The following is a 26,799-nucleotide window of genomic DNA, read 5'->3' as shown; positions in this document are numbered from 1 at the left end:
CATTAAAAATTTCTAGAGATTTCATAATGATAATTCATAAACAGAACAGTAATAATGATGTATATTCCTTATTAAGACACTGATCTGTGTCTGGTACCATGACAACCATTGTTCATAAATTATATTATCATATAATTTTTGAGCAATCCTGTTATATTTTATGACCTTTATTCTACCTACAGGAAAGCTGAAGCTCAAAATGGTCAAAGAAAGGCTAACTTGTCAGTAAAAGGCAGAGATGGGAGTAAAATGAAGTGTGCATGGTGCCAAAGTGCACGTTTTTCCCATTATGCCAGCTCTTTATAAACAGAATATTGAAATAATTGTCCTTACCTCAAAATCTGGACAGAATGTAAAAACAAAGGTCTCTCCGGTACCATAGAAGCCATCGCTCACTTTAAATGGCTCAGATGCTAATGCACCAAAAACCTAAGAATAAAAAAGGCACGTAAAATGAGTATTAATTTGTTTCATTAAACATTATCCCATCATATATTTCTAAATAAAATGCAAAAACAAACAAAAAGAAATTTGGTGCAGTGTTATCTATTTACACTAAAAGAAAAAAAAAATTTATATATTGCCTTTTTTTCCACAAAGCTTTTGAGGATACTTGCAGAAAATACATGTACAACAGACAATCAGAACAAAGTAAAAAAGGGAATACAAGCATGGTAATCATGAGTCTTTTACATACATGCATATGTGTACATGCCTGCCTCTGAGCTTCCCAAAAGCCAAAGACAAAAGGGGACATGCAGTTGCTATATAGTTCACAGTATTGTCAGGTACAAAGCGTATCAGTTTCTCAAAGAGGAAAAATGAAAATTTTTTTTTCCGATTTTGTAATCTAGAAGTGCTTTGATAGGAATTAAACATACAATCTTAACAAGTGGTTAATGCATTTTAGGAAGACTTATAAGAACACTGTATATACAATAAGGATAACATGTTGCTGTGGGAACACAGCACTTAGGGAAGCAAAGACCCTCAGTGTAGGTAAACTTTCTATTATAAAAACGTACTATTTTTCTCTTAGTTATTAGACAGTAAACTCTGTGAGGGCAGGTCTTGGGTCTGAATTGTTCAGCCTTGTAACCTCATGGCCTTGCATAGTAGAAGCCACATAGCAGATGCCATAATAAGAGGACGCATGACTAAGAGACATGTACATTTCAGTGCTCTGGGCCTAAGTTTCCACAATGTAAAATGTGAGTGCATATGTTTCACAGATGATCTCTACAGTCACTGTCTCTTCTGATATACTATCTTTATAGTCTTAATTTTAAAAGACTTTCTTACTGAAACATTATTTTACATATAGAGAGAAGTACACAAAATATAAATGTATACCTCAATTTGGAATTACCAAAGCAAAGCCACATTTGCTCTTACCCAGACCAAAAAAAAAAAGAACATTACCAGCACTTCAAAAGCTCTCCTCATTCCTCCTCTGCATTACACCCCCACCTCCCTGAAGGAAGCCACTAACCTGACACTGTAAGATTTGCTTAAAGGGATCGTAAGAAGTTATTCTTAGTGTCTGATTTTTAACCCAGTATTATGTTTATGAGACTTATATGCCATATAGCAGTAGTTCATTCATTTTCATTGCTGCACATACCTTTTATTGGGTGTATAACCTTGGGTGATGAACCTCTTTAAGTCATAGTTAACTCATCCTTAAAACAGGGATAATAATACTACCAATCTCATAGGCTTTGATAATTAAACAAAATAATGCATATGAAGTGATTAGCCCAGTGCCTGGAATATAAACACACTAAATTTTACCTTTTTTTTTTTTAAAGGTATTAACAGTGGTAATTTTTTTTTTTTTTAAATTAACGTCACTTTTTCACCACCTCTTTACTGTCTAATGCTGGTAACTGACCTGAGCTTGGTGTTTCAAGAACAAGCCAATGTTTCCCTTTTCTTGCTATTACCTTTACAAAACTATCATCAAGCATCAAAACTTTACCAGCGCTTCAAGACTCTATCGCTCTGTATCCTTTCCATGAAGCTCATTCTTATTTCCCCCAAACAGATATGGGCAACACTTACTCTAAATACCCCTCTCACTTTTTCTGGTCTCTTACTACACTTAGCATATTTTGCTCCACATTAGCAATATCAGTGTACTTTAATCTTCTTTTCCATGAGACCGTAATCTCCTTGAAGGCAAGAACTCTTACTTATCCATGCTCGTGTCCACCCTTTGCAGCACTCAGCGTTGCCTTGTATTTTAAACGGACTCAATCATTATCTGTTAAACTTAATGAAAATTATTTTTCTACAGGGAATATACTAGAAGTTACTGTTACTCTAATCTCTTAAAAGATAAGGTGAACATGCAGTTAGTTTTTCATACCTGGCCATCACTGTCTTTAACCACCATTAGCACTGGGGTGTCCAAACCTGTCATTGTTCGGTAAAGCGTCTTCAAACTTGTGCCATGCTTCCCAGTACCATAAACAAGAGTCCATGGATAGCCGATTGTTCTTGGTGGGAGATGTCTGGTAAGCTTGGAAAAAGAAAATGCTAACATTTACTTGATGGCTATTATGGGTTGAACTGTGACCCCTCCAAAATATGTTTTGAAATCTTAATCACTACACCTGTAAATATATGACCCTGTTTGGAAACAGGAGTTTTCTTTTGTTATGTTAATGATGCCAAGCCAGAGTAGGATGGGTCTGAGTTATAAAAAGAGCGGGATGGACACAGCAACCCCAGGAGAAGACGGAGGATGGACTGATGACAGACTCCAAGCAACGTCAAGGACTGCTGGCAGCTACTAGGTGCTGAAACAGACAAAGAAGGACTTCCCCCTAGAGCCACATCCTGAATTTGGACTTCCAGTTTCCAGAACTGTGAGAAAATAAATTTCGGTTCTTTAAAGCCACCCACTTCTGGTATCTTTCGTTAGGGCAGCACTAGGTAACTAAGACAATAGCTTACTACCAATACGTAGGATATGAAACCCAACTGGAATTTAATAGTACTTTATTTTTATAATATGTAGGCCTACAAAAAGAAAATAATAGTAGAAATTCTTTATCTTTCTCAGGGGTACGGAGAGCTTGAAAGGTAACTATACATTTCTCAGCATGATATATTGTCACCAGGAAAGGAAGAAGATACAAATTAGCACAGAGATAAGAAACATGGCTCACTTGTGGCCTGTGGTGTCTCTTATCCATAAAAATACTGGGTTGTTACCTTGATTATAAAAATACTTTTTAAATAATGGGCTCTGGAGTCAGACTATCAGAGTTAGAATTAAACATCTATACATTATAGTTGTGTGATCTTGAAGAAGATCTCAACCTATGTCTGAGTATCACTTATAAAATGTGCTCAATAAGAGCACCCAACCCCTAGAGCTGTTGAGACAATTAAAGAAGGTAATCCACACACAGCAAGTGACTACTACACAGTAAGAATTTAAATACTGGCTATTACAGTCACTCGCCTAAACTGCATTTTGCCTACTTTTTCTTCATGGAAGAGGTACAGCTGTAGAAATAACCTTGTTTCTTCAGTTTTAAAGATAACTGAAAAGAGGCTTTTACTATCATGGGCATATACACAGATATACATATATGTGGACATGCCATACCTTTTCAATTTGATCTGGCAGTAAGAGTTCACTGGGATCACTTAGGTTTGGTCGAAATGACTCAGGCTCCAGGTCTGCTTTTACAGGAGTAACCTGCTTTGAATTTATGTCTTCTCTTGTAGTAATCTAAAAAAGTAAACAGTGGTAGTGTATTAATATAAAATTGCAACATGCTTTAAAATTTTTTCAGCCTTTTGGGAGAAATACAACTTTACACTTCAGAAAACGTGGCTGAAGCTTTACTTGGGGATTTTAGAAGGTAAAATCTGCTTCATCAAAAAACAGTGGTGTATCTAATGTAGAAAAAGACTTTTTTAATTCTAGGCAGCCATTTTTTCTCATCTACTACATGAAGGAAAGGCTGGTAATGAATGACGAATCCTTGTATTTCTGTGTAAAAGAAGACAGATGCACACAAACTTTAAATTTAGCCCTTTCAAAGGCAAACGTGAGCCAGCTAAATTGCTTCTTATTCATGCTATACAAAACATGTAAAATTATTTTCTTCATGGAAAACATAAAATTTGCCAAAAATAATTAAGAAAACTTCTGGAGCGTCAAAAATGAATTTAAACAGTAGTAGAAGAAAAGATATAACTTTCTTTGCATTTTAATATATATATATATATATATGTATAAAACAGAAAACCAAATCCGATGCAGGTCTGTCCCTCTCGGAGCAGCTGGTAGGTTCGATCCGACGACCTTTTGGTTAGCAGCCAAGCACTTAATCACTGCGGCACCAGGGCTCCTGTATATACTGTATTCTTACACAAATAACTCACGAATTCTGCATTTGTTTGTCCGCCATGCCCTCCCCCTGCGAGGCACCCCCCAAGTGCCGCCATGCCAATAATACTCTTCAGCTAGTTGCTGTAAAAAAAAGTTAGCATAGCAGCTTACAAAAACATCTCCTGGGAGACAGTGTGGCTGGAAAACAAACCCAGAAGACACGTGTTATTTGCATAAAACACGGTGTGCATGTGTATACATACACACACTGTATTTATTTACTTCATTTAAAAAAATATAAATTTACTTCATTAAAAAGCTACCATTATTTTTTAAACACCTTCATTTTCTACTTGCTAAATGTTGAATTGTTTTATCTTGTTGGACCAAACAGAAAATATTTTAAAGTTAATTTGCTCATAAGTTAATTTTTGAAATTAGATCAATTTGCTGTATTAAAAATAAAATACACTTTTGCTTTATGGAAATTATCTCACTGATACCCTTACAATGATAAAAAAATGCTGATTAACTTAAATAAGCTTACTATTATATAATCTGTATTGTTAGTGCTTACTTTTTAATATTAATTTTACTTTAATATGTAAAATGTAATAACATTTGAAAATAAAAGATATGAAACATAGCTATTATTGATAAAACTTATAACATTGAAAATATACAGAATTTTACTGGAGCAGATAACTAAAATGCAGCAATGCTTGGTGACTATGATTCCACACAGGAATGGAATCTTGTTAAATTATTTTGTTCCCTAAACAGCTTTCTTTGACTCAAGGGTACTGGGTTTTTTGGGTTTTAAACAGCTTTCTTACCAACTCTGAACAGCATATATTTTCAACCAATACATGTTCTAGAGCTGTATCATTTTCTGATGAAAAGCTAAATGTATTCTGTCACATCATCATGTTTTACCCTTATTTTGATGATGTGAAAGGTTAAAAATAAATCCAAAACAGCATTAGAAGCATTAAAAGAAAAGCAAAAAATTTAGCAGGTTTAGCAAAGCCATAAAAGCACATCTTATTAAGAGGAAACACACACAACTAATAATGCACAAAACTGAAAAATGAGTTCAATTGTATCACCTTCTGTTCAATTTTATCATTTTCTCATTTCTAAAAATCACAAAGATTATTTCACAGAGTTTCAAATAATTTATCTAGTTCTGGTGCCTAACCTATACTCTAGAGACTAACCTATACAATTCCAAAGTGTTTCTAATACCAACCAGGAATGCCTCAAGAAAAACACAATTTCTCCCATTAAGATGTTTGATGTGGGGTTGATACAACTGAAACAGCCTTAAAAACTAAATACTTAAGCCTTGCTATACAATAAAAATTTTAAAATTTCCCCAAGGTAGCACACACCCTTCAGATTCTTTTTAGTGAAGATTCAATCTCAAGGTCAGAGATATTCTTCCAATGTTAAAATAAAACTCAGCACTCTGACAAACACACAGTCCTGAAAGCAGTCATAAAGTTACAGAAAATTCCTCTGAATATTTTTCAAATGAAAAGATGACAGATATATAATCCTACATCTCTTTAAGACAATACTGTACTCTTTAATATAAAAAGGAATTTTCTGGTGGGTTCTTTCAGTATTGCACTCAAAACAAATTTTCCAAATGTGAGATCCGCCCTGACAAAGGGACACTAAAAACAGGAAGCAGTCAATCTCCGGAGGGGGTTAAACTACTGAAGGGGGCACCTGGAGACGTCTGCAGAGTGTGCGCAGTTCTTCAGTATTTAGAGCATCGATCCTGCGGTGATACTCAGCCACTGATACTACCTGAATATGGAGACAGGAAGACAATAATTCCACTGACAGTTGAAGAGAAATTGTAAAAAAAAAAAAAAAAAAAACCAACCAAGCAAAGAAAAAACCCAAGAAATAAAACCCAATGGAGAAAGGGGAAAGAGAACTGTAAAGAAAGCAAAAATGTTATCGCTATTATTTATTCCATATATATGTTGTGTGGGACTCCACGAGTTCATAAGATAATTATACTCATGGCCATAAAGAAAAATCAGGATGTTTTCCCCGAATCCATGATGAAAATTCCAAAGATTTATATACCAAACTAGAGTGAAATACATATGACTGAGATTAACCACACATGCAACTAGTTGAGAATATAGGAAGATTTATTTCACATAGTCTGAATTCAGTAAATAGGGTTTTTGCTTTTTAAAAAGGTAACACTAAATAAAATATAACATGCTTTGCTAACAGCAAAGATAATACTAAAATTTAGATGGTCTTGCAATTTACAAAGAAAGTGGTAGTTTCAACTCTCCCCTTCAAATCAGTTCAGCTCAAACATTACATCCTAATGGCCATGCTGGAAGAATTTCTTCCAGGCAAAGGTGACAAGCATACCCATGCTATATGATCTGTATCAGAAAAAAGAAGCAAGGGGAGCAAGAAAAAGATATGAAGTAAATTTTAAAACCTAAGGCAAAAAGAAAAATAAACACTAGAAAGTAGAAAATTAGATTTTCAAAAGCATGTCTAATTCGGAGTACCTTCTCGTTTTTCTTAGGCATGTCTACTTCAGATTTTTAAAATGACTTTTTCCAGTTTCTGTCCCTCCTCTATGTTATTTCTTTGTGGTTTATACTGTAGTTGTTGTTTGCCACTAAAACTTAACTACTTTACTACAATCTAACTTCCTAAGGGAAATTCTGTATCTTCTATAATTGCCTAGATCAGTCTCTTGCATGGTGCTGAATGTACAAGTCATACATGACAAACATGGTACAACAACATTGCTACAGAAAAGCACACAAAAATAAAACCAGTTTCTTCAGGTTGAGACAACAGGTACGGCTTTTTAAGATCACGTCATGACTTCCAAAACAGTTACCATAATATACTGAACTGTGGTGTGCTATAACTTCATGATTCTCCTGAGCTATGACTAATTCCTCGTGTGATCAATCAGATCAGATATGTGTAAAGGCTATGACCACATAATGCAGCATATAACTGGACCATAAAGAGTCTGGATGTCTAATCTGAGCTTTATTTAAAAGACCCATGTTGACTGGACAGTGGGTAGGAGAGAGATGCTGATGAAGAGTGAGCTAATTATATCAGGTGGACACTTGAGACTGTGTTGGCATCTCCTGTCTGGAGGGGGGATGGGAGGATAGAGAGAGTTGGAAGCTGGCAAAATTGTCATGAAAGGAGAGACTGGAAGGGCTGACTCATTACGGGGAGAGCAAGTGGGAGTATGGAGTAAGATGTATATAAACTTATATGTGACAGACTGACTTGATTTGTAAACGTTTCACTTGAAGCTCAATAAAAGTTAATTAAAAAAAAAAAAAGACCCATGTTCTAGTCAAATGTAATAAATGGCTGCCAGTAAATATCAAGGTGACTCTATGAAAAGCTATGCAAATTTGTCAAAGCTGGGAAAAATACAAGAACAGAAAAAAAAGGGAGAGGGAAAAGAGAGAGAGGGAGAAAGCCAGGGCACAGGGCTCTATTGTGACCATTTTTACTGACTTGTATATACAAATGTTAGCTGACTCTATACTTGCAAAGAAACCCAAAGTAGTTAAGATCTCTAACTCTGGGAGGTCAGATGGACTTGGGTTTAGCCCCTTCTCAATCTATTTCTTAATAAAACAATGGGAATAATCAAAGTATATATCAAATAGAGTTTTTATGTAGATTAAATGAGGAAAAGCATATAAAAAATGGAGTATATGGTGCCTATTGTGGTTGTGTGCCATTGAGTCAATTCTGACTCATAGCAACCCTACAGAACAGAGTTAGAACTGCCCCAAAAAGTCTCCTGGGCTGAAATCTTTACAAGAGTAAATTGCCAGGTTTTTTATTTCAATGGCTAGTTATATTTGTCTTTTTCCCAAGGCATTGAGTCTAAACAAGTGTCTCCTCAATACAGCCAAGAATTTTCAAGTCATATGACTTAATAGATGCCTCTGCATTCCTTCTATTCCTCTAGCTAACAATGATCTTACACCTACTTCTTAGAGTTTCTTCTTTTAGTATATTAAACATGCTTCCGGAATGGAAGCAACATTGAATTATGCTAACAAAAGGGTTCAGTTATAACCTAATTATATCAGTATCACTGAGAGTAGGAGTAATTAATGAGAGAACAATGAACTGTCATTTTAAGTCAATTATATTTGGTAAAGTCATAACTTCTTTAATGTTAAAATTCTTACTTTTTTTCACTTGTATTTGAAAAAGAAGGAGAACTATTCTTTTTCAGGACTTATAAACTCACTACTTCCTCAACTCTAAATATCTACTCATGCCCAGGTGAGTAAAAAAAGATACACTGTCAAAAAGATAGTCTATGAATACATAGGGAAAGGATTTGAAATCAAGTGATGATAGAAATATACTTCCTCTTTTCAAATTAAAAGAGATGTAGACTCCTGGTATACATGACTTAAGTGGAATTAGTCTTAATTTTAACCCCTTGTTAAATCATATGCCACATACAGAATTTGTTACTTTACCCAGGTAGAGACTTTATGATTCAACCTAAGTAGAAAATGGACAATTTCTACAAAATACCCCACATCACATTCCTGATTATTAAGGGCACACAGTTGAGGAAAGCAAGACCTTCCAGTTTAAAGTGTATTAACTGACTGGCTAAAAAAGTCATTCTCAAGGAACAAGGAGGTTTGCATACACTGCTTTAAGTCCAGTCTGAAGAAACTAGGTACCATGATCAACCCTCTACAGAATTTAGTGCTATTCTCTAGCCGCTTCAGTCTTCTACAAAGGACCCTCTCACAGAGTGTTTTTCTGTGCATTTATTTGTGTAAAAAAAAAAAAAAAAAAAAGCAGGGTTAAATCCACCCAGGGCTGATGATACAAAAGGACTTACATTTCTTAAAGGACTAGCAACAACAACAAAAACAGGAAGCGGAGAAAATTTATATTTGCTATCAATCCCTTAAATAGGAACATGCTCATCTCATAGGCATAAAGGCCAATAACTTGGCCTAATAGTCCTCCTTCCAGAATGTCCCAGTGATATCCCAGAAATTATCCCACAAGCCAACCAAAACTTCCCCTCCCCTAATTACCTTGCCCGCTAACAAAGTCTTACAAGTATCTACGAATGTGCCATTTTTATTTCCTCTTATCAAAAGGTGGATGGAGCGGAGGGAAAAAATACTATCTAATTAATGCCACTGAAACTTACTCTGGTACCCAAAAATATGATAAAGGAGGAGGAAATGCAAATATGAAGCTGTTATAGTTAAACAACAGCATCCCTGAAATCACCTAGCCTTATGTTCGACTACATTTCAGCATTTACAAGTCTTTATTATAAAATGAGAATTAATATTTTAAAGCTTTGCTCTGTATTACCTTAGTCAGAATTATTGCTTTCAACATAACAGGTCATGGAACTATAACAAATGGGATATAAAAGGAGCAAATAGAAAATCAGAAATTAGTTCACTGGAAAATATATCTGGTAGAGAAAAAATATTTAAATTAAGAACAAATTCAAATTAGAAAACACATTAGCAAGGTTTTACTTGACCAAATAGTCTATATTTCAAATCACATCGTAATTAAATATTTTTGCAGATGAGTCTCAGATTTTCACAAGAAAACAAATGTATTTATTCACTGTTCTTTTAGTTCAAAAAAAAAAAACCTGTAACCACTCAAAACCATTCAATGCTAATATGTGTGTATCATATTAGATTTCTGGAATAATAAATAAATGTAATGATAGTCTCATTAAAAAGGAGATAATCTCATTTTTTCTATAGTACATCATGGAAAAAGAATGCTCTTTTACAGAATTTGGACTGTTCTGTTATGGTCTATAGACCAGTGATACAGTTTTTAAGCAAAATAAACATAAGGTCACTTCTGAACACTTACTTCCTTAATATTCGTTTGTTCTTTGACTACATATTTTTATACCGAAGTTAATGGGGTTTTGTAAAACTTAAAGGCATAAAAAAGATGCTGTTATAAGACTTTATTAAATATTTCACAGAATTTTAAATTTCTGATTTCTTTAATTGATAAAGTTTATTCTATCACCATTTTTATTCCTGATTTTGACATTTTTAAAAGAATCTACTATGTCCCATGATTAAAAAAGAAAAGAGTGGAAAACGAGCTGGGCGAACTGTGAACGAGAAAGGTGGTTTACCCTGAGGACTAATGTCAATAGCAGTGCTGTGATACTGGGACTAAGCTATGGGCCAGCAGAATCTGGGAGCTAAACTTGAATTTCTTGCATTAAGCCAAGGATCCACAAAACAGGATTAAGTGGTCCCAGATATAGCATAATCTGGCTCCTGGGAGAAACAAATCCTCTCAGAAAGACCCTCAATTCAAATAAGATTCTGACAGATTAAGATTAAGCAAATGTCAGCTCATAATGAAAGGTAACCAAACACACAAATAACACAACATAAGTACAAGTAAGCTAAAACACTGAACCAACTTTAGATACTGGAATTACCAGATATATAAACTATAGTGAGATACTAAAAAAAAAAAAAAAAAGATGGAATACTAAAACTAAGCAAGCAGTAAGAGATTAAAAAAATGAGTGAGCAGATTTGAAAAAGAACCAAACAGAACTTTTATAGAAATAAATATAACTGATGGCAACAAAAAAATTGACAAGTAAAAAGCAGATAGTCACATCCCGAGAGTATGGCCCTTGGACACCGTTTTAACTCAGTACTGAAGTCATTCCTGAGGTTCAACCTTCAGCCAAAGATTAGACAGGCCCATATATCAAAACGAGACTAAATGGGCACACTAGCTCAGGGGCAGGGACAAGAGGGCAGGAGGGCACAGCAAAGCTGGTAACGGGGAACCCAAGGCCAAGAGGCGGAGAGTGTCGACATGTTGTGGGGTTGGCAACCAATGTCACAAAACAGTATGTGTATTGGTTACTGAGAAACTCATCTGCTCTGTAAACTTTCATCTAAAGTACAATAATAAAAAGAAAAGCATTTAGTCATAGATGAATTAGTTAACTAGAAGACAAAGCTGAAATTACCCAGAATGCATTACTGAAAGCAAGGAAATGAAAAATATAAAGAAGGTTAAATATCGAGAATGGTAAAATATAATATAATCAGAGAACCAGTAAAAAGAGAAAATTGAGAGAAAACCAGAGGATTTTCTAGAACTGATGTAAAACAAGAATTCATAGATTCAAATAGCATATTGTAGGCCAAACAAAAAATACATGTCTAACACAACAATCAGTAAAGCCTCATAATAGTTAAGACAAAAAGGAGTCCTAGAAGAATCATTTTCTATCTCAATTTTAAAGCAGAAGAGACCCCTCTCTGCCAAAATCTTAGTGAATTTCAAAATAAAATAGAATCAGAGCTGCTACGCTTTTAGGTCTCGTCTTCTCAAGCCTTTCCCCTACCCTATAACCCCTCTCACTTTAGGGTAATCTAATCTCACCTTAGGTAATCAGCTAGGAAATTGACCTAAACTTGTCTGCATAACAAAACACATTACACCAGAGGCACCTCAAAAGAAAGGCCTGATGATCTACTTCCAGAAAAATTCAGCCATGGGAAACCCTACGGAGCACAGTTCTACTCTGACACATGGTTCGCCATGAATCAAAATTTACTTGATGGCAACTGGGTTTTTTATATATATATATATATATATATATATATATATATATATATATATATATATATATATAAAATAGATCCTGGTACATGCAAGGTGCAAAATAAATGTCAATTCCCTTCCCCTAGTTATATTCTGAAGATTTTGAGAGAGAACGTAGGAAAGAGTTGACAGGCATGGGCTAGAGCCAGAATGCCTGGATTCGAACACAGGCTCTCACCTTTACTGGTTATAGTATGGCTGCTGTATGCATCTGTTTCTTCAGTTGTAAGATGGAGATGAAAGAGTACTATTTCATGGGGTTGTGAGCATTAAAAAAGCTAATGCACGTTAAGCACTTAAAACAGTACTCACTACAGTGTCAGTGGTAGTAATTATTTTTATCATTAATATAATTATTAACTTGAGCTAAGGTCACTTTTTTTAAGGTCACTGGAAAGATTTTTACAGTTAAATTAGCCCTTCTTAAAATTCTACCTATAAGATAATTCATGCACAGATGCAAATAATTCATCATAGGAGCTTTTTATCTGTTTTCATATATGGTAACCAACAAAACAAAACCAAATTTACCACCTTTCCATATATAAGGGTCTAAAAACAAGTGACTAAATCAGTGAACTATTGATAAAGATATTGATATTGATAAAGATATGAGGCAGTACTGACAGACACTAAAACATTAGGTGTAAGTTCAAGTAAATGAATGATTCAAGTTTGAATTGTTTGTCAGAATAAACTGTAAGACAGCCTTTCAAAAAAAAAAAAGAAAGAAAAGCAAAGGGGAGAGTTATGTCTGATTAATATGGTTCTTACTAAAGCTAACAGGCAAAGATATAACTTCATTCTACACATTTCACTGGGGGTGTATTTTACCTATTATTAATTTCTCTGAGCCTTAAGTTAGCTTATATGTAAAATGAAAATAACCGGTCCCTGGTTAACACACAGGGTTATGTGGTAAACGTATACACAGAAAATCAGAAAACTGTCAAAGGTTACAGAAGTACATTGTTGTTAGTTGCTACTGAGTCAGTTCTGACTCCTAATGACGTCATGTGTGCGTGCACAGTAGAACTGCTCCACAGAGTTTTCAATGCTGTGACCTTTTGGAAACAGGTAGCTAGGCCTGTCTTCCAAGGCACCTCTAAAACAAACAAACAAACAAAAAACCTGTTGACCTTGGGTCAATTTCAACTCATAGCAACCCTAGAGGACAGAGCAGAACTGCCCCATAGGGTTTCCAAGGAGCGCCTGGTAGATCTGAACTGCCGACCTTTTGGTGAGCAGCCGTAGCTCTTAACCACTACGCCACCGGGGTTTCCATAAGTGGGTTCAAATGGCCACATTATTACTAGCTCTATAAGATAGTTCATCACTGAAGTCTATAAATCCCATTATACTAAACAGCTGAGTGAACATACGAAGAATTCTAAAACATTAGAAAATACAAGGTCCAAAAGGTGAAAGTTCATTTGTTCTAAAATATTTTTACCCTAGAAGTATCATTTTCTACTTTCAGCTTTAAAGCAGAGGAACTCTGTGTTAGCCAAAATTTTACAGGGAATCTCAAAATATTATAAAAGCAGAGTTGCTATGCTTTTAAACCTCATCTTCTCAAGCCTTTGCCCTACCCTACAACCCTTAGAATATCTACTCTCATCTCAGGGAAACAGCTAGAAAACCGGGACCTAAACTTGTCTACGTATGAAAACACATCACACTGTACCATTTTAGAAAATCCTCAAAAGCATCACTGTAAGGTAAAAAAGGTACTAGGTTCAAGCTGTCTCTGTGCTTCATGAGAGTCTAGTTCAGGGATGACTCCATGCCTCAGTTTCTTCATCTTTAAAATGGGGAGTGATACTACTGACATTTCAAGGTTAATATGAAGGTTAAATGAACTAACACACACACATTCTCACACAAAATGTATGGGTAGAGTTGAAGACTGTGAATGACTAGTGACAGGCATGAGATAAAATACCTGACTGCCATGTAACAACCTTCCATAAGGATGAACAACAGGAATTGGTGAGTATAATAATGTATATTGACCTATAAAACTCAAAACACCCATAATTTATTTTGCCTGTAAGTTAAACTGTAGTAAAGTCTTAGCTGGTGGCACAGTGGTTAAAGTGCTCGGCTGCTAAGCAAAAAGTCAGCAGTGTTAATCCACCAGCCGCTCCAAGGAAGAAAGATGCAGCAGCCTGCTTACATAAAGATTTACACCCTTGGAAACCCTATGGAGCAGTTCTACTCTGTCCTATAGGGTTGCTATGAGTCAGAATCAACTCAACGGCAGTGAGTTTGCTGGCTGTTGGAAAGTCTTAGCAAGCTACTGATAAACATTTATTCAAACTACAAATCAGAAAATATATGACTAGCATACTCTTCTTGGTTAAAAAAAAGAAAACTATGTTAATTTGGCTTATCTGCTAAAACCTGGTCACAATTAAAAATAATTTAATCATTTTAGGCACCTGAATCCCACCGTACTGGTGTATCACATATACAAAAGTGTGAACTTATTCATCTTAAGAAAATTAGCAAAATATTCTCGAGTTCAATTAAAGATAATTTAAATAGAAGTAATTTTGATATTTTCACATGATTAAGCGAGACACACTGTTTTGGGGGGTATTTTTCCAAAGTCACTCCTGATGCTAACTATATATCTGGCTTTATTCAAATCATTTACAATTACAGCAAAAATAAAATTAATATTCATAAGACAAGATATAACCCTGAATCACCACAGAAAGAGCAATTTGGAAGTATATTTTGTAACAAGTAATGCACACATGTTTATAATGAAAAATAAGTAGGATTCTTAAGATAGTTAACTGAGGTTTTCCTTTACTAGAATATCTTTTAATATTTTGTATAAGATAGCACTGCTTGAAAACTTTTGAAAGAGGTTAAAAGAAAAGCCTTTTCTGGGATTGCTAAAATGACAATCTTAAATACACAATATTCTAAATGTATTTAGTTTGAGATCTAATCAATAATTATAAAAGTTAATTCACTGAGTTCTACTCTATTTTTAAGCAAAGACAAACTCATATTATTGAAAGATTAAAGCTATAAACATACCATAAATCTATAAATCACAAGACTTTTTTTAAATATGCAAAAAAAATAAATGTAAAGAGTAAAATTAAATTGAAATTTCCATTTCAGAAGAAAAACCTCTAAATGCTTTCCTATAAATTAAGCTTAAATAAAAACATTAAGGCAGCAATAAAGATTTGGTATTTTCCTGTTGGTGTAGAACAGGAAAACCAAAACACTTTAACAAAACAAAACTGCAGTCCCTTATTACATTTCCTTTTTTGAAAATTTTGGAACTAGCAAAAATAATTTAAAGATATATTTTTGCAATTATTATATAATTTTGTGTTCTAGAAATATTTTCTATGCTTAAACTTTTAGAAATTGGAGAATTTTATATAATGTCATCATAAAAAGACTAATAAATACATAAATTTAAATAACTGGCTAAGGTTTACCAGAGTGTATTTATGATTAATTCGTTGGTGTCTTCTCCCTTTTTTCCCATACCAGAGACGAGACATATCCTTTCTTGGACAAATTAAGTTTCATCAAATCGTGTAAGAACTGTTTTCAAAAGCATCTTCCTCTATCAAAGATAAATTTCCAGCACAAGAGCACTACTACAGTGACAAAACAGTTTGCTAGAGACAAAGACTTGATTGACAAGACACAGAGCTAATCACAAGGTAGTATCCATTGCAAAGATAGCCCTGAGTGGAGAATGCAAAGCTGGGGAGGGTGGAAAGGGTTTCTCCCATGCTTAAGTTTGGTTGCACAGTACCCAAATATGCAAAGAAAGGGCTCTAAAGTTTAAAGACACAGAGCATGTATTTCCAAACATTAGTACATTAAGAAACATGCTAAAGGTAATTTAGTCACACAAAAGAAGTACTCAGTATTGTTTTCAGAGCCTCTTCCGAAGAACACAAATGATTTCAATTAATGTTTGCTCTGCCATAAAATTATTATTTACATCTAAGAATCCTGTAAAATTTCATCTTTTATGTGAGCATCTTTTAAGCAATAGCATGTCCTATGAGGACCCTTCAACCTTCAGATTATACAGAACTATATAAACACTAAGCCAATCCAATCTATTACAAATAAAATTTAAGCAAATATTCAAAGTGACCTGAAAACTCCTTCCAGTTACACAACCATCTGCATTTTCTAACACCTACTTTCTTGAAAAAGTACTTATATTCACTATACCTGTATATGCTATTAACCAGTAGTATGCATAGTCTAACCAAAGAAATGCTTTAGTACAGGCACACATCTTTGATCACTTGGACTATTTAACTGCTAATTAATTAATGATAAAATTAATTAAATTATTAATCTTAAATATACAGTTCATTTTTTTACATATGTAATCACCCATGTAACCACCACCCAGATTAAGACTAAGTGTTCTACAAGGTTATCTCCTGCCCCTTAGGCACTCCATGAGCCCCCAGCAAGCACGAGTCTGGCAGACTTTGAATTAGTTTTGCTGTTCTGAACTTCATGTAAATGGACTTGTACAGTATATACTCTTTTCTTAGTAATGAATGTACTATCTGTGAGATTCATCCATGTTGCTGCCTGTACCGGTAGACATTTTTTTAGTGATATATGATAGCTGATTTTATGAATACATCAAAATTTATTCGTTCTCCTGATAATGAGCATTCGAGTTGCTTCCAGTTTTCAGCTGTTGTGAATAAAACTGGTATGAAGAATAATAATGCTGGTTTAAATATGAAATAAGACTGAAACTTTCTAAGTACTCAGTAATGTTATCTCTCTCCCTTTTTTTTCTTCATTAGCATTACAGTAGAAATAATGCTGTATACACTATGCAGAATGAAATTAAACACATTCAAAATCAGGTTCACATATGAAACAAAAGACATGCCATGTATACCTTCAATCATCATACGTGTTAAATACACAGATAATATATTCACATCATTGAAACAACCACAAATATTAACAAATGGAGATAACAAAAATTAATTCCATTTATTATCACATTTTAGCATCTGCTCTGTATTTTTGATGCATCAAGAAGAGATTAATCCAGGCAACAACAACCACCGCCAAAAACAGACACTGTCATCCTACCAATCCGACAAGATAGCCAAAGAATACACAATTTTATACACCATCTTAAAAGATAAATCTAAAAGGGGTTAAAAAAGAGCACATACAATTTTTACTGCTTCATGAAAATGGCATTAGCTAATTTCTCTAACATTATTATTGCTAAGACCACATTAAGAGCGTGCTTGGGTCTTAACTTAGAAAAGGAATGCCAATTTGCATGGATATGTTAAATGACTGGTATAACTCCTCCATGTAGAATCAATTAAAATGCATCAGAAATGAAATAAATATTTTATGAAAACTAGCATAATAGTGATTAATATTATTTTCTTCTTTGACAAAATGTTACTGTTTCCTGAACTAAATATCCTAAAGAACACACAATAAAACCAAAAACACCAAGCCCGCTGCTGTCGAGTCAATTCCGACTCATAGCAACCCTATAGGACAGAGCAGAACTGCCCCCCATACAGTCTCCAAGAAGCGGCTGGTGGCATCAAACTGATGACCTTTTGGTTGGTAGCCAAAGGCTTAACCAGTGGCATTAAGTCTTTTTAGTACCAATAGGCTGCTTTTCCTATATTTTAAAGCAAAAGTAGAATGATAAACATTACTAACCAAAATTATTACTCAAATTCATTCAATAAAAACATATATATATATATATACCTGGACAGGGAACCTGAACCTTTTAAAAAAAATTATCCTTTTGAGAAAAGATCACTTGTACTTGCATTACCCCAAAGCTATAAATTCCTACAAAGTAAAAAGATGAATGAAATCTTAGTCTTTTTCCCCTTACCTCCCATTCTTTGGCTGCCGCTTCATTAGAAGAATCCTCAATTGTTTCAGATTCTTCAATCTTTTTTACTACTATAAATCCAGGTTCTTTAGTATATTCACCAGTATCTTCAGCATATATTTCTGGACTCCACTGAATAAAGAAGGCATACAAGTGGTCTGTCCTGTTAGAGTGAATGACTGTTAATAACAGACCAGTATTCTGTATTGTTAGCAAGAATTAAAATTTATATTTGTAAATATCTTGATAAAACCTGAAGAATTTATTTTATTTTGTTGTTGAGAATATACATAGCAAAACATACCCCAGTTCAAAAGTTTCTATATGTACAGTTCAGTGACACTGATTACATTCTTCGAGCTGTGTAACCATCTCACCCTCCTCCCCCATTTACATAAACTCACTGCCCCTCCACCAAGGTTTCTATCTAATCTTCCAGTTGTTGTTGTCACTTTGACCTCATATAGATAGTACTTAAAAGTACATAATGCTCAAGGCAGACCTTAATTACTAGTTAAGCTAAACTTCAGGGGATATTTTTTTTTTTTAATAATTTTTATTGAGCTTTAAGTGAACATTTACAAATCAAGTCAGTCTGTCACATATAAGCTTATATACACCTTACTCCATACTCCCACTTACTCTCCCCCTAATGAGTCAGCCCTTCCAGTCTTTCCTTTTGTGACAATTTTGCCAGTTTCTAACCCTCTCTACCCTCCTATCTCTCCTCCAGACAGGAGATGCCAACACAGTCTCAAGTGTCCACCTGATACAAGTAGCTCACTCTTCGTCAGCATCTCTCTCCAACCCATTGTCCAGTCCCTTCCATGTCTGATGAGTTGTCTTAGGGAATGGTTCCTGTCCTGGGCCAACAGAAGGTTTGGGGACCATGACTGCCAGGATTCCTCTAGTCTCAGTCAGACCATTAAGTCTGGTCTTTTTATGAGAATTTGGGGTCTGCATCCCACTGATCTGCTCCCTCAGGGGTTCTCTGTTGTGCTCCCTGTCAGGGCAGTCATTGGTTGTGGCCGGGCACCATCTAGTTCTTCTGGTCTCAGGATGATGTAAGTCTCAGGTTCATGTGGCCCTTTCTGTCTCTTGGGCTCATAGTTATCGTGTGACCTTGGTGTTCTTCATTCTCTTTTGATCCAGGTGGGTTGAGATGAATTGATGCATCTTAGATGGCCGCTTGTTAGCATTTAAGACCCCAGACACCACATTTCAAAGTGGGATGCAGAATGTTTTCATAATAGTATTATTTTGCCAATTGACTTAGAAGTCCCCTTAAGCCACAGTCCCCAAACCCCTGCCCTTGTTCCGCTGACCTTTGAAGCATTCAGTTTATCCCAGAAACTTCTTTGCTTTTGGTCCAGTCCAGTTGAGCTGACCTTCCGTGTATTGAGTATTGTCCTTCTCAGGGGATATTTTTGATTTAAGTTTTAAAGATTATCTCAGGGTAATACTTCCAGGGGTTCATCCAGCCCCCAAGGGTCTAGAAAGTCTGGAAACTATGAAAATTTGCAATTCTGTTCTATATTCCCCTCCCCCCCCCCTTTTTTTTTTTTGCTCAGGATCCTTCTATGGAATCTTTGATCAAAATGTTCAGTAATTGCTGCTGGGCACCATCCAGCTCTTCTGGTCTCATGGCAAAGGAGGCAGTTGTTCTTGGAGGCAATTAGCTACACATTCTATATGTTCCTCCCATTCCTGACTCTCCTTCTTTCTCTGTTGTTCCAGGCAAATAGAGATTAATTATCCTGCCTTATATGGCTGCTTGCAAGTTTTTAAGACCCCAGGCAACTATGCAACGAACTGAGACATAAAACAAAAGCACTAAACACATACATTAGGCCAGTTAACTGGGATGTCTTACAAAACCATGACACTAAACCTCCAAACCAAAGAATCAGATCCCATGAGGCATTTGGTTGTACATAAGCAGCCTCAGCAGCTTTTTTTAATTTTGTCATTGTTTTCAGAATTGATTCGACAGCAACGAGTTTTTGGCTTGGATCATACAGCTTTTGTCAGTTCAGTTTTTTTGCAGGTGTACAACTTATTGACAGTAATTACAATAATCAGCTGAGCAGCCTTACCCTTAACCAATGCAATTTTTCCATCACTGTTAACCCCCCGCCCCTGGTAACCACTAATAAACTTTGGTCTCTATACATTTCCCTTTTCTTGTCTTTTTACATAAGTGAGGCCATACAAAAAACTTGAAAACTTAAAATATATAGAAAAGATACTGTTTTATATAAAACGATAACAAAGGCCTGCTATCAGGAAGACATTAAATTTATTTGGCAGTGTTCTGATGAGTTATTCTGAGAGAGCTGTATCAAGATTTTCCTTGGCATGATTTTGATTATCTCAGGTGCTGTCTATGGTAATTTTTTCTCTTTAGAAAACCTAGTAATGGGAAGGAAACTTGAATTCACAACTTTGACCTTACTCACACAATGACCTAATAATCTAAAATACAGATAAACAAATTACCAGATGCATATTTGAAACCTGGGCATTGCATAGAACTTTTACAAAGGAATGTAAACGCACATGCTAAACTTTTAAACGAGGATACCAGGAACACACAGTGAATTATTGGTTCAGGGACAGATGACCTAATCTTTCAAGATCTCTTCGGTCTCTTTTCAATCTTTTCTTGACTGTAGTAAAGCCTATGTTTGCTTTACTGATAAACATATTTGAGGTCAGGAACATATTTCAAATATCTGTATTGGCTTTTATAGTATGAATAGCTGAAAACTGATTATAAATCTCTCAGCTAAATATACCAATCAAGAATAATAGATCTGTAAATTATATTTCCAATCTAATGATTTTAAAAAAAAGAAAATATCCCTTATACGAGAGCTAACTTATTAAAAGGGTGTTAAAGTTTATTTTTCAGGTGCTTTGTCATTGTCAAAATAGCAATTTTCCTAAGTCACATGTGTGCCATAAAATTCAGAATCCTAATCAAGTTAATTTTAATGAACATAAGCCAAAGTGTAGGGACAATGTTAAAATACGAAATTCCTGTAAAAATTAAAATTAAGCTAACAGTAATAAGGAAAATTAAAATCCTTATGTTAGTTTTAAAGATATAATATTGTTACACTTTTCATGGTAGTCATCTGCACATCACTGGCAAATCTGAATTCTGTTCAAGGTAAAATTATAATTATCTCTTTCCTCCCTTTTAGGTATACATAAATTATGCAAAACATACTATACTTTTTTATTACTCTCATCATATTTTGTTGAATGCACACATTCTACTGTATATTAGCTTGGGAGTGGGAGAGGAACTTTTATTACTGTATGTCTTCACAGTGACATATATAGACTTTCTAAGAGAATTAACTTCTGTATATTCAACTTCCATATGTTACTCTTTGCTCATATTAATCTGCTTGAGAACAGTATGGTGAAGATATCATAAAGATTTTCTGTTCTCTGTTTTCAACTTCAAAAAGTACTTCCATTTAGGAAAGAAGGGCATATCCTCACCAGTCCAGGATTTCACAATGGTTTATGCCTTAAAAGTATAAAAATTCCCAGGGTATCAAAAGTTGTTGTTAAAAAAGTGAATGACTCTAAAGACTGGGTAATAAGTCCTTTTGCATACCAGTGGTCTCTAATTCACTGATTCCTACAAAACTGAAGGAATGCCTAATGAAGTTGTTCACTGATATTCACTGAAAAGAATTTTTGATGAAAGATGATTTAGTGATTTTGGGAATGTAAATAGAAACATGTTTGGAATATAAACATAAACTTGAGATTAAATTTAAAAAATTGAGTGATAATATAATAAGAAAATGCTTTTCACTCTCGTTTACTTTTTTATGTGAACAAAGCTTATCAGTACTTGTAAGAAAAATTGGAGAGGAAGAACTGATGCTGAATTTTATCTCACCCTTTCAATAAATAATATTCACCAGTGGATACATAAACTAATCGAAGGGGAAAAGCCCATCTGTCTCATTAAGACATGCATTTCCTACGAAATTTTACTTTTTATGTATAAGAATTATGACAATTTATAATATGTTGCTTTGATCAATTGTTCATTAATAAAAATTGCAGTGGTGAAATAAAGTTTTATTCTGAATGTAGTTAACACATAAAACCACGTGGTTGTTGAGAAACAATCTTCCATGAGTCTCTTGGATTTCTGCATGTCTTGTGTTTTTTTTTTTTGTGAGCAAAGGCACTAAGTACCTTTGTTCAGCATTGCCTTTTCAAGTATGTTAGCACAGGAAACAGCCTTGAAAAGTATGGATAGTATCTCCTCTGGAGTAAAGGGCAAGACTGCTTAGCTTACTGCCGATTATAAAAGATTCAGGTTCCCTAAGCTTAGGGTTAGTCTTCTGAAATGCAACTCATGTTTTATATATTCAACTTCCATATGTTACTCTTTGCTCATATAAATCTGTTTGAAGAAAGCAGTGCCACCTGGCTTTCTTCACTTTACCCTGTAGAAACAGGGGCCTCAAAGAACTCGTACAAATGCTAATATTTTGGTTACTGCTATTGCTATGATTCTTGTGTTTTTGCCAGCATGAAGCAAACTTTGTGTTTTTTTCTCATTCTTTTTTAAATTTTTATTGTGCTTTAAGTGAAAATTTATAAATCATCAGTCTCACACAAAAACTTGTATACACCTTGCTACATACTCCCAACTGCTCTCCCCCTAATGAGACAGCCCGCTCCCTCCTTTCACTCTCTCTTTTCATGTCCATTTTGCCAGCTTCTAACCCCCTCTACCCTCTCATCTCCCCTCCAGGCAGGAGACACCAACATGGTCTCAAGTGTCCACCTGATCCAAGAAGCTCACTCCTCACCAGCATCCCTCTCCAACCCATTGTCCAGTCCAATCCCTGTCTGAAGAGTTGGCTTTGGGAATGGTTCCTGTCACGGGCCAACAGAAGGTCTGGGGGCCACGACCACTGGGGTCCTTTTAGTCTCAGTCAGACCATTAAGCCTGGTCTTTTTATGAGAATCTGGGATCTGCATCCCACTGCTCTCCTGCCCCCTCAGGAGTTCTTTGTTATGCTACCTGTCACGGCAGTCATCGGTTGTAGCCGGGCACCATCTAGCTCTTCTGATCTCAGGCTGATGTAGTCTCTGATTTATGTGGCCTCTTCTGTCTTTTGGAGCATGCAGCAAACTTTTATTAGCTTATAAGCAGGGTAAAGTAGGGTAAAATCTTAGACCCTTTACTATTTTGACAACAGTCATAGAAAATTGAAAAATAAATGTAATTTCTACATATATATATATATATGTGTGTGTATGTGCCTGCATGTGTGCATGTATATGTGTGTGTATGTAAATGTATATATAATTCATTGCAAAGAAATACAATAGGGATAAAAATTTAGTACCTTTTAAGGAAATTCTATGAGGAAATGTAATGGAAATATAAGTTCAATGAGAAAAAAAAAAAAGATGTAAATTCTAAGTATTAGGAAAAGTGCATCCAAGTAGTTTTAAGAGGATAGTGGTAGAGGGAAAATTGTAATGATGTTTAGATTCCATTGGATATATTTAAAAGAATACACCAATTTTAACTTAAAATTTCAATACAGTGAAAACATCTATATAACTGTTTAAGCTTATGATAAAAATTTTATTGTGCAGGGGGTACACAAAAATAATTTGAAGATCACATTCTAATTTAGTGCCACATATATAAGAGGGATTCAATAAGTATTTGAGAAAATTTTTTAAAAAATGGATTATAAATCTTTACCGCCTCAAGGGAAGAAGCATACCAGTTAATATCTTGATGAACCATCTTGCTCTAAGATCTTTTAACTAAGTTTCTTTACTACTAAAACTGGCACATGGTCACTCTTCTTGCATCAAACCAAAAAGGTGAATAAAATTAAAAATGGGGTAAGTTAACAAGTATATATACAATAGGAGCTAAATGATTTCTAATAGGTTTAATTTGAGGTTTTAATCATACACCATATGTTTCAAAAGTACGCAGCCACTGGTGGAAAGTGATACACAAACAATTCTAATTTAAGAAATCTCAATGATCTTTTAAGTTTTTTGCCTTTTTTTTTTTTTTTTACCTTTCTTGTGGTACAGCAAACCAATATTCATGTTTCTTATCTCTCTGGGCATACTGTTGCATTGTTGCACTTGCTTGAGATACAAATGTTTTCCTCATTGGTTTTCCAACTCTGAGACATAAGAATTTATGTAATCGATGCCTTCTCTTTTCTTTTAACAGTGCAGAACCTAGAATTGAGAAGCAAATGGTGTTTCTTTAATTCTCCTGCAACATGTTTAAATAATTTAGATTATGTAATGTTTTATCTCCAAACTGCTCACAAATAATTACAGAATAAAACTCAATTTACTGGCAATCACATCAGTGAATTCTCTTAAGAAACTTGCATTTTTTTTTTTCCATCAAAGGTAAAGTCCCAGATACAGCAAGACTAAGCTTAACAGAAGAGCCAACCTGCTGAAGTCAAATTATGGTAATACTAGGAAAAAAAGCTTCAGAATTTTTTTAATCAGATCTGTCACAACCATATTAAAAAAAAAAAAAAAAAAAACCTTTAAATTTTCTGCAAACTTTTTTAGATGTCATTCTAAAAAGTTAATAGAGAATGTACCGATTTTATATATAGATTTTTTACTTCATAATCTATATATACGTCATTGTTAGGTCCTGTCAAGTCGGTTCTGACTCACACCGTGACCTTATGAATAACAGAATGAAATGTTGCCTGGTCCTGTGCCATCTATCTGTATATGAATATATGATAAAACTGTCAGCAATACACTAGATTCAGCTACCTTTTTGGATTGTTTAGTAAGCCTATATTACTCCTAACTCTTCCAACCCTAGATGCTGACATAAGGTACACTGAGGATCTGATAATATGGTTGAATTCAGGAATCTGGACATTAATTAGGAGCCCTGGTGGCACAGTGGTTAAGAGCTATGGCTGCTAACCAAAAGGTCGGCAGTTCAAGTTCACCAGCCAATTCTTAGAAACCCTATGAAGCAGTTCTCCTCTTTCCTGTATGGTCACTATGAGTCAAAATCAACTCAAGGGCAAAGGGGTTTTCGGGACATTAATTAGCATGTGAAGATGGCAAACTGGAGGAAAGAGCACTTGAGAGAGCTGGGTACCAGTCATGGCTTTGTTTCTGCGTACTAAGAGTGTAAGGTACATAATCTATGTGAGCCCCAGTATGTGGATCTGGTAAAAGGAGGGAGCTTTTACCATTATTCCCACAATTTATTCAACAGCTTTATTTTCATTCCAGTTTTATGACATTATAAAGTCACTACCAATCACAAAACTTTGAAAATTTCCCTGTTATAGAATCTCAAGTGACTTAAAATTAATCGGTTACCTAAAATTAATTTTAATTTTAAAAAAGAAACCAAACTGTTAACAATGCAGAGATATCTATTTAAACACATCAACCATTTTTTCTCTTTTTTAGTATTTTGTCAAAATAGGACCCCTCTCCTTTTTTTTTTTTTTTCCTCCGCAGACCCTTTCATACATCCCCCTTCCCAACAAAACCTACTGAAATTAAAGTACGATTAAACAGAATCCCTTATTTTATCTTTACCAAAGGGTTCAAAGTATAAGGCAACCAACCATCAGATCAGTCAAAGATATCTGAATATTCACTCAGCATTCTTTATAACATCACAAATGGGAAATAATTTGAACGGTTAAATAAATTATAACCAAAAACCCACTGCCATAGAGTTGATTCTAACTCACAGCAACCCTATAGAGCAGAGTAGAACTGCCTCGTAGGGTTTCCAAGGCTGTAATCTTTTTAATCTTTACAGAAGGAAACTGCCACATCTTTCTCCTGCAAAGCAGCTAGTGCGTTTGAACTGCCTACCTTTCGGTTAGCAGCTGATTATAGGGCCATTAAAAACCATGTTTTCAAAGTGCTATAAAGATGTGGGAAAAGGTTTATAAAAAAATATTAAGTCAAAAAACCAGGACACAACACTGATTTTCTGATTTTATGTAAAAATAAATATATATACACAGATATATACAAATAACATCAAAATTACACACTCACGACCTATAAGAAAAACAAATACATCCTCTCAAGGAAACTTAGGGGCTGAAAATAACCTTCCTACTGGGACAACTCTGCTCCTAACACATTTCTGAATATAGAGAATGTAATTAAGTGTAAATCAGAAAGCTTCTCGATGTCTGACAATATTCTTAATCTGCTTATTTAATATATAATAATTATTGGCTTACTTTAATGAATTTTAATTCATTTAATAAATTATTTCACTTTAAAAACTGCTTACAATTCTGTAAAGTGAATAATAAAGGTGTCATAATTTTCATTTTACAGAAGAAGAATGAAGAAACTGAGGCTCAGATGGGTTAATTAAACTGCTGACGATCCACAGTTATGAAAAGTGGAAGTGCCAGATCAAGTATTTTATAGCCCTCTGCACCAAACTACCCTGCTATACAACATAATGCCTTTTATTGATTTTTTAATCTCATAAGGAAGGAAAAAAAAAATCCCAAGCAAAATTTTAAAGAATATTAATAATGGAGAAAGTCCATACAGTAAAATGTCCATTTTGTGGTACCATGGTAACATGTGTCTTACTCACTTTACAAGAAATTCTTTTTGCAGAGAGGTGCGGTAAGAACATTGATCCTTAGTTCTAAAACAGCTCTTTGCAAGAATCCCATACTTTCATAGTCGTGAAACTGCTGTTTTGAACAGCTTTACATTTTGCCTTCAATATAAAATTACACCACATTTGCATACAGTA

General features: G+C 34.7%; 1 protein-coding gene across 13 annotated transcripts in view; it reads right to left on the bottom strand.

The window, feature by feature from the left end:
• Window positions 1–26,799, bottom strand: part of OXR1 (oxidation resistance 1) — a 149,280-nt gene that overhangs the window by 9,148 nt on the left and 113,333 nt on the right. For 9 of the 13 annotated variants that reach the window (XM_064267998.1, XM_023545939.2, XM_023545941.2 and 6 more), the window contains 6 exons: window positions 24,071–24,239; window positions 17,976–18,138; window positions 6,092–6,172; window positions 3,623–3,748; window positions 2,372–2,524; window positions 334–429 (listed from right to left, as the gene is read on the bottom strand). In XM_064267998.1, coding sequence (XP_064124068.1) covers window positions 334–429; window positions 2,372–2,524; window positions 3,623–3,748; window positions 6,092–6,172; window positions 17,976–18,138; window positions 24,071–24,239 — 788 coding nt within the window. Of the gene's footprint in view, window positions 1–333; window positions 430–2,371; window positions 2,525–3,622; window positions 3,749–6,091; window positions 6,173–15,537; window positions 17,871–17,975; window positions 18,139–24,070; window positions 24,240–26,799 lie in introns of those variants that run through there. The other 4 variants (XM_003408429.4, XM_064267995.1, XM_010588448.3 and 1 more) reach the window with 3 other exon arrangements.

This window comes from Loxodonta africana, chromosome 14, assembly GCF_030014295.1.
Source record: "Loxodonta africana isolate mLoxAfr1 chromosome 14, mLoxAfr1.hap2, whole genome shotgun sequence".
NCBI classification, from domain to species: Eukaryota; Metazoa; Chordata; class Mammalia; order Proboscidea; family Elephantidae; genus Loxodonta; species Loxodonta africana.
Note: the sequence above shows the minus strand (reverse complement) of the source record. Positions and strands in the feature narration are given on the sequence as shown.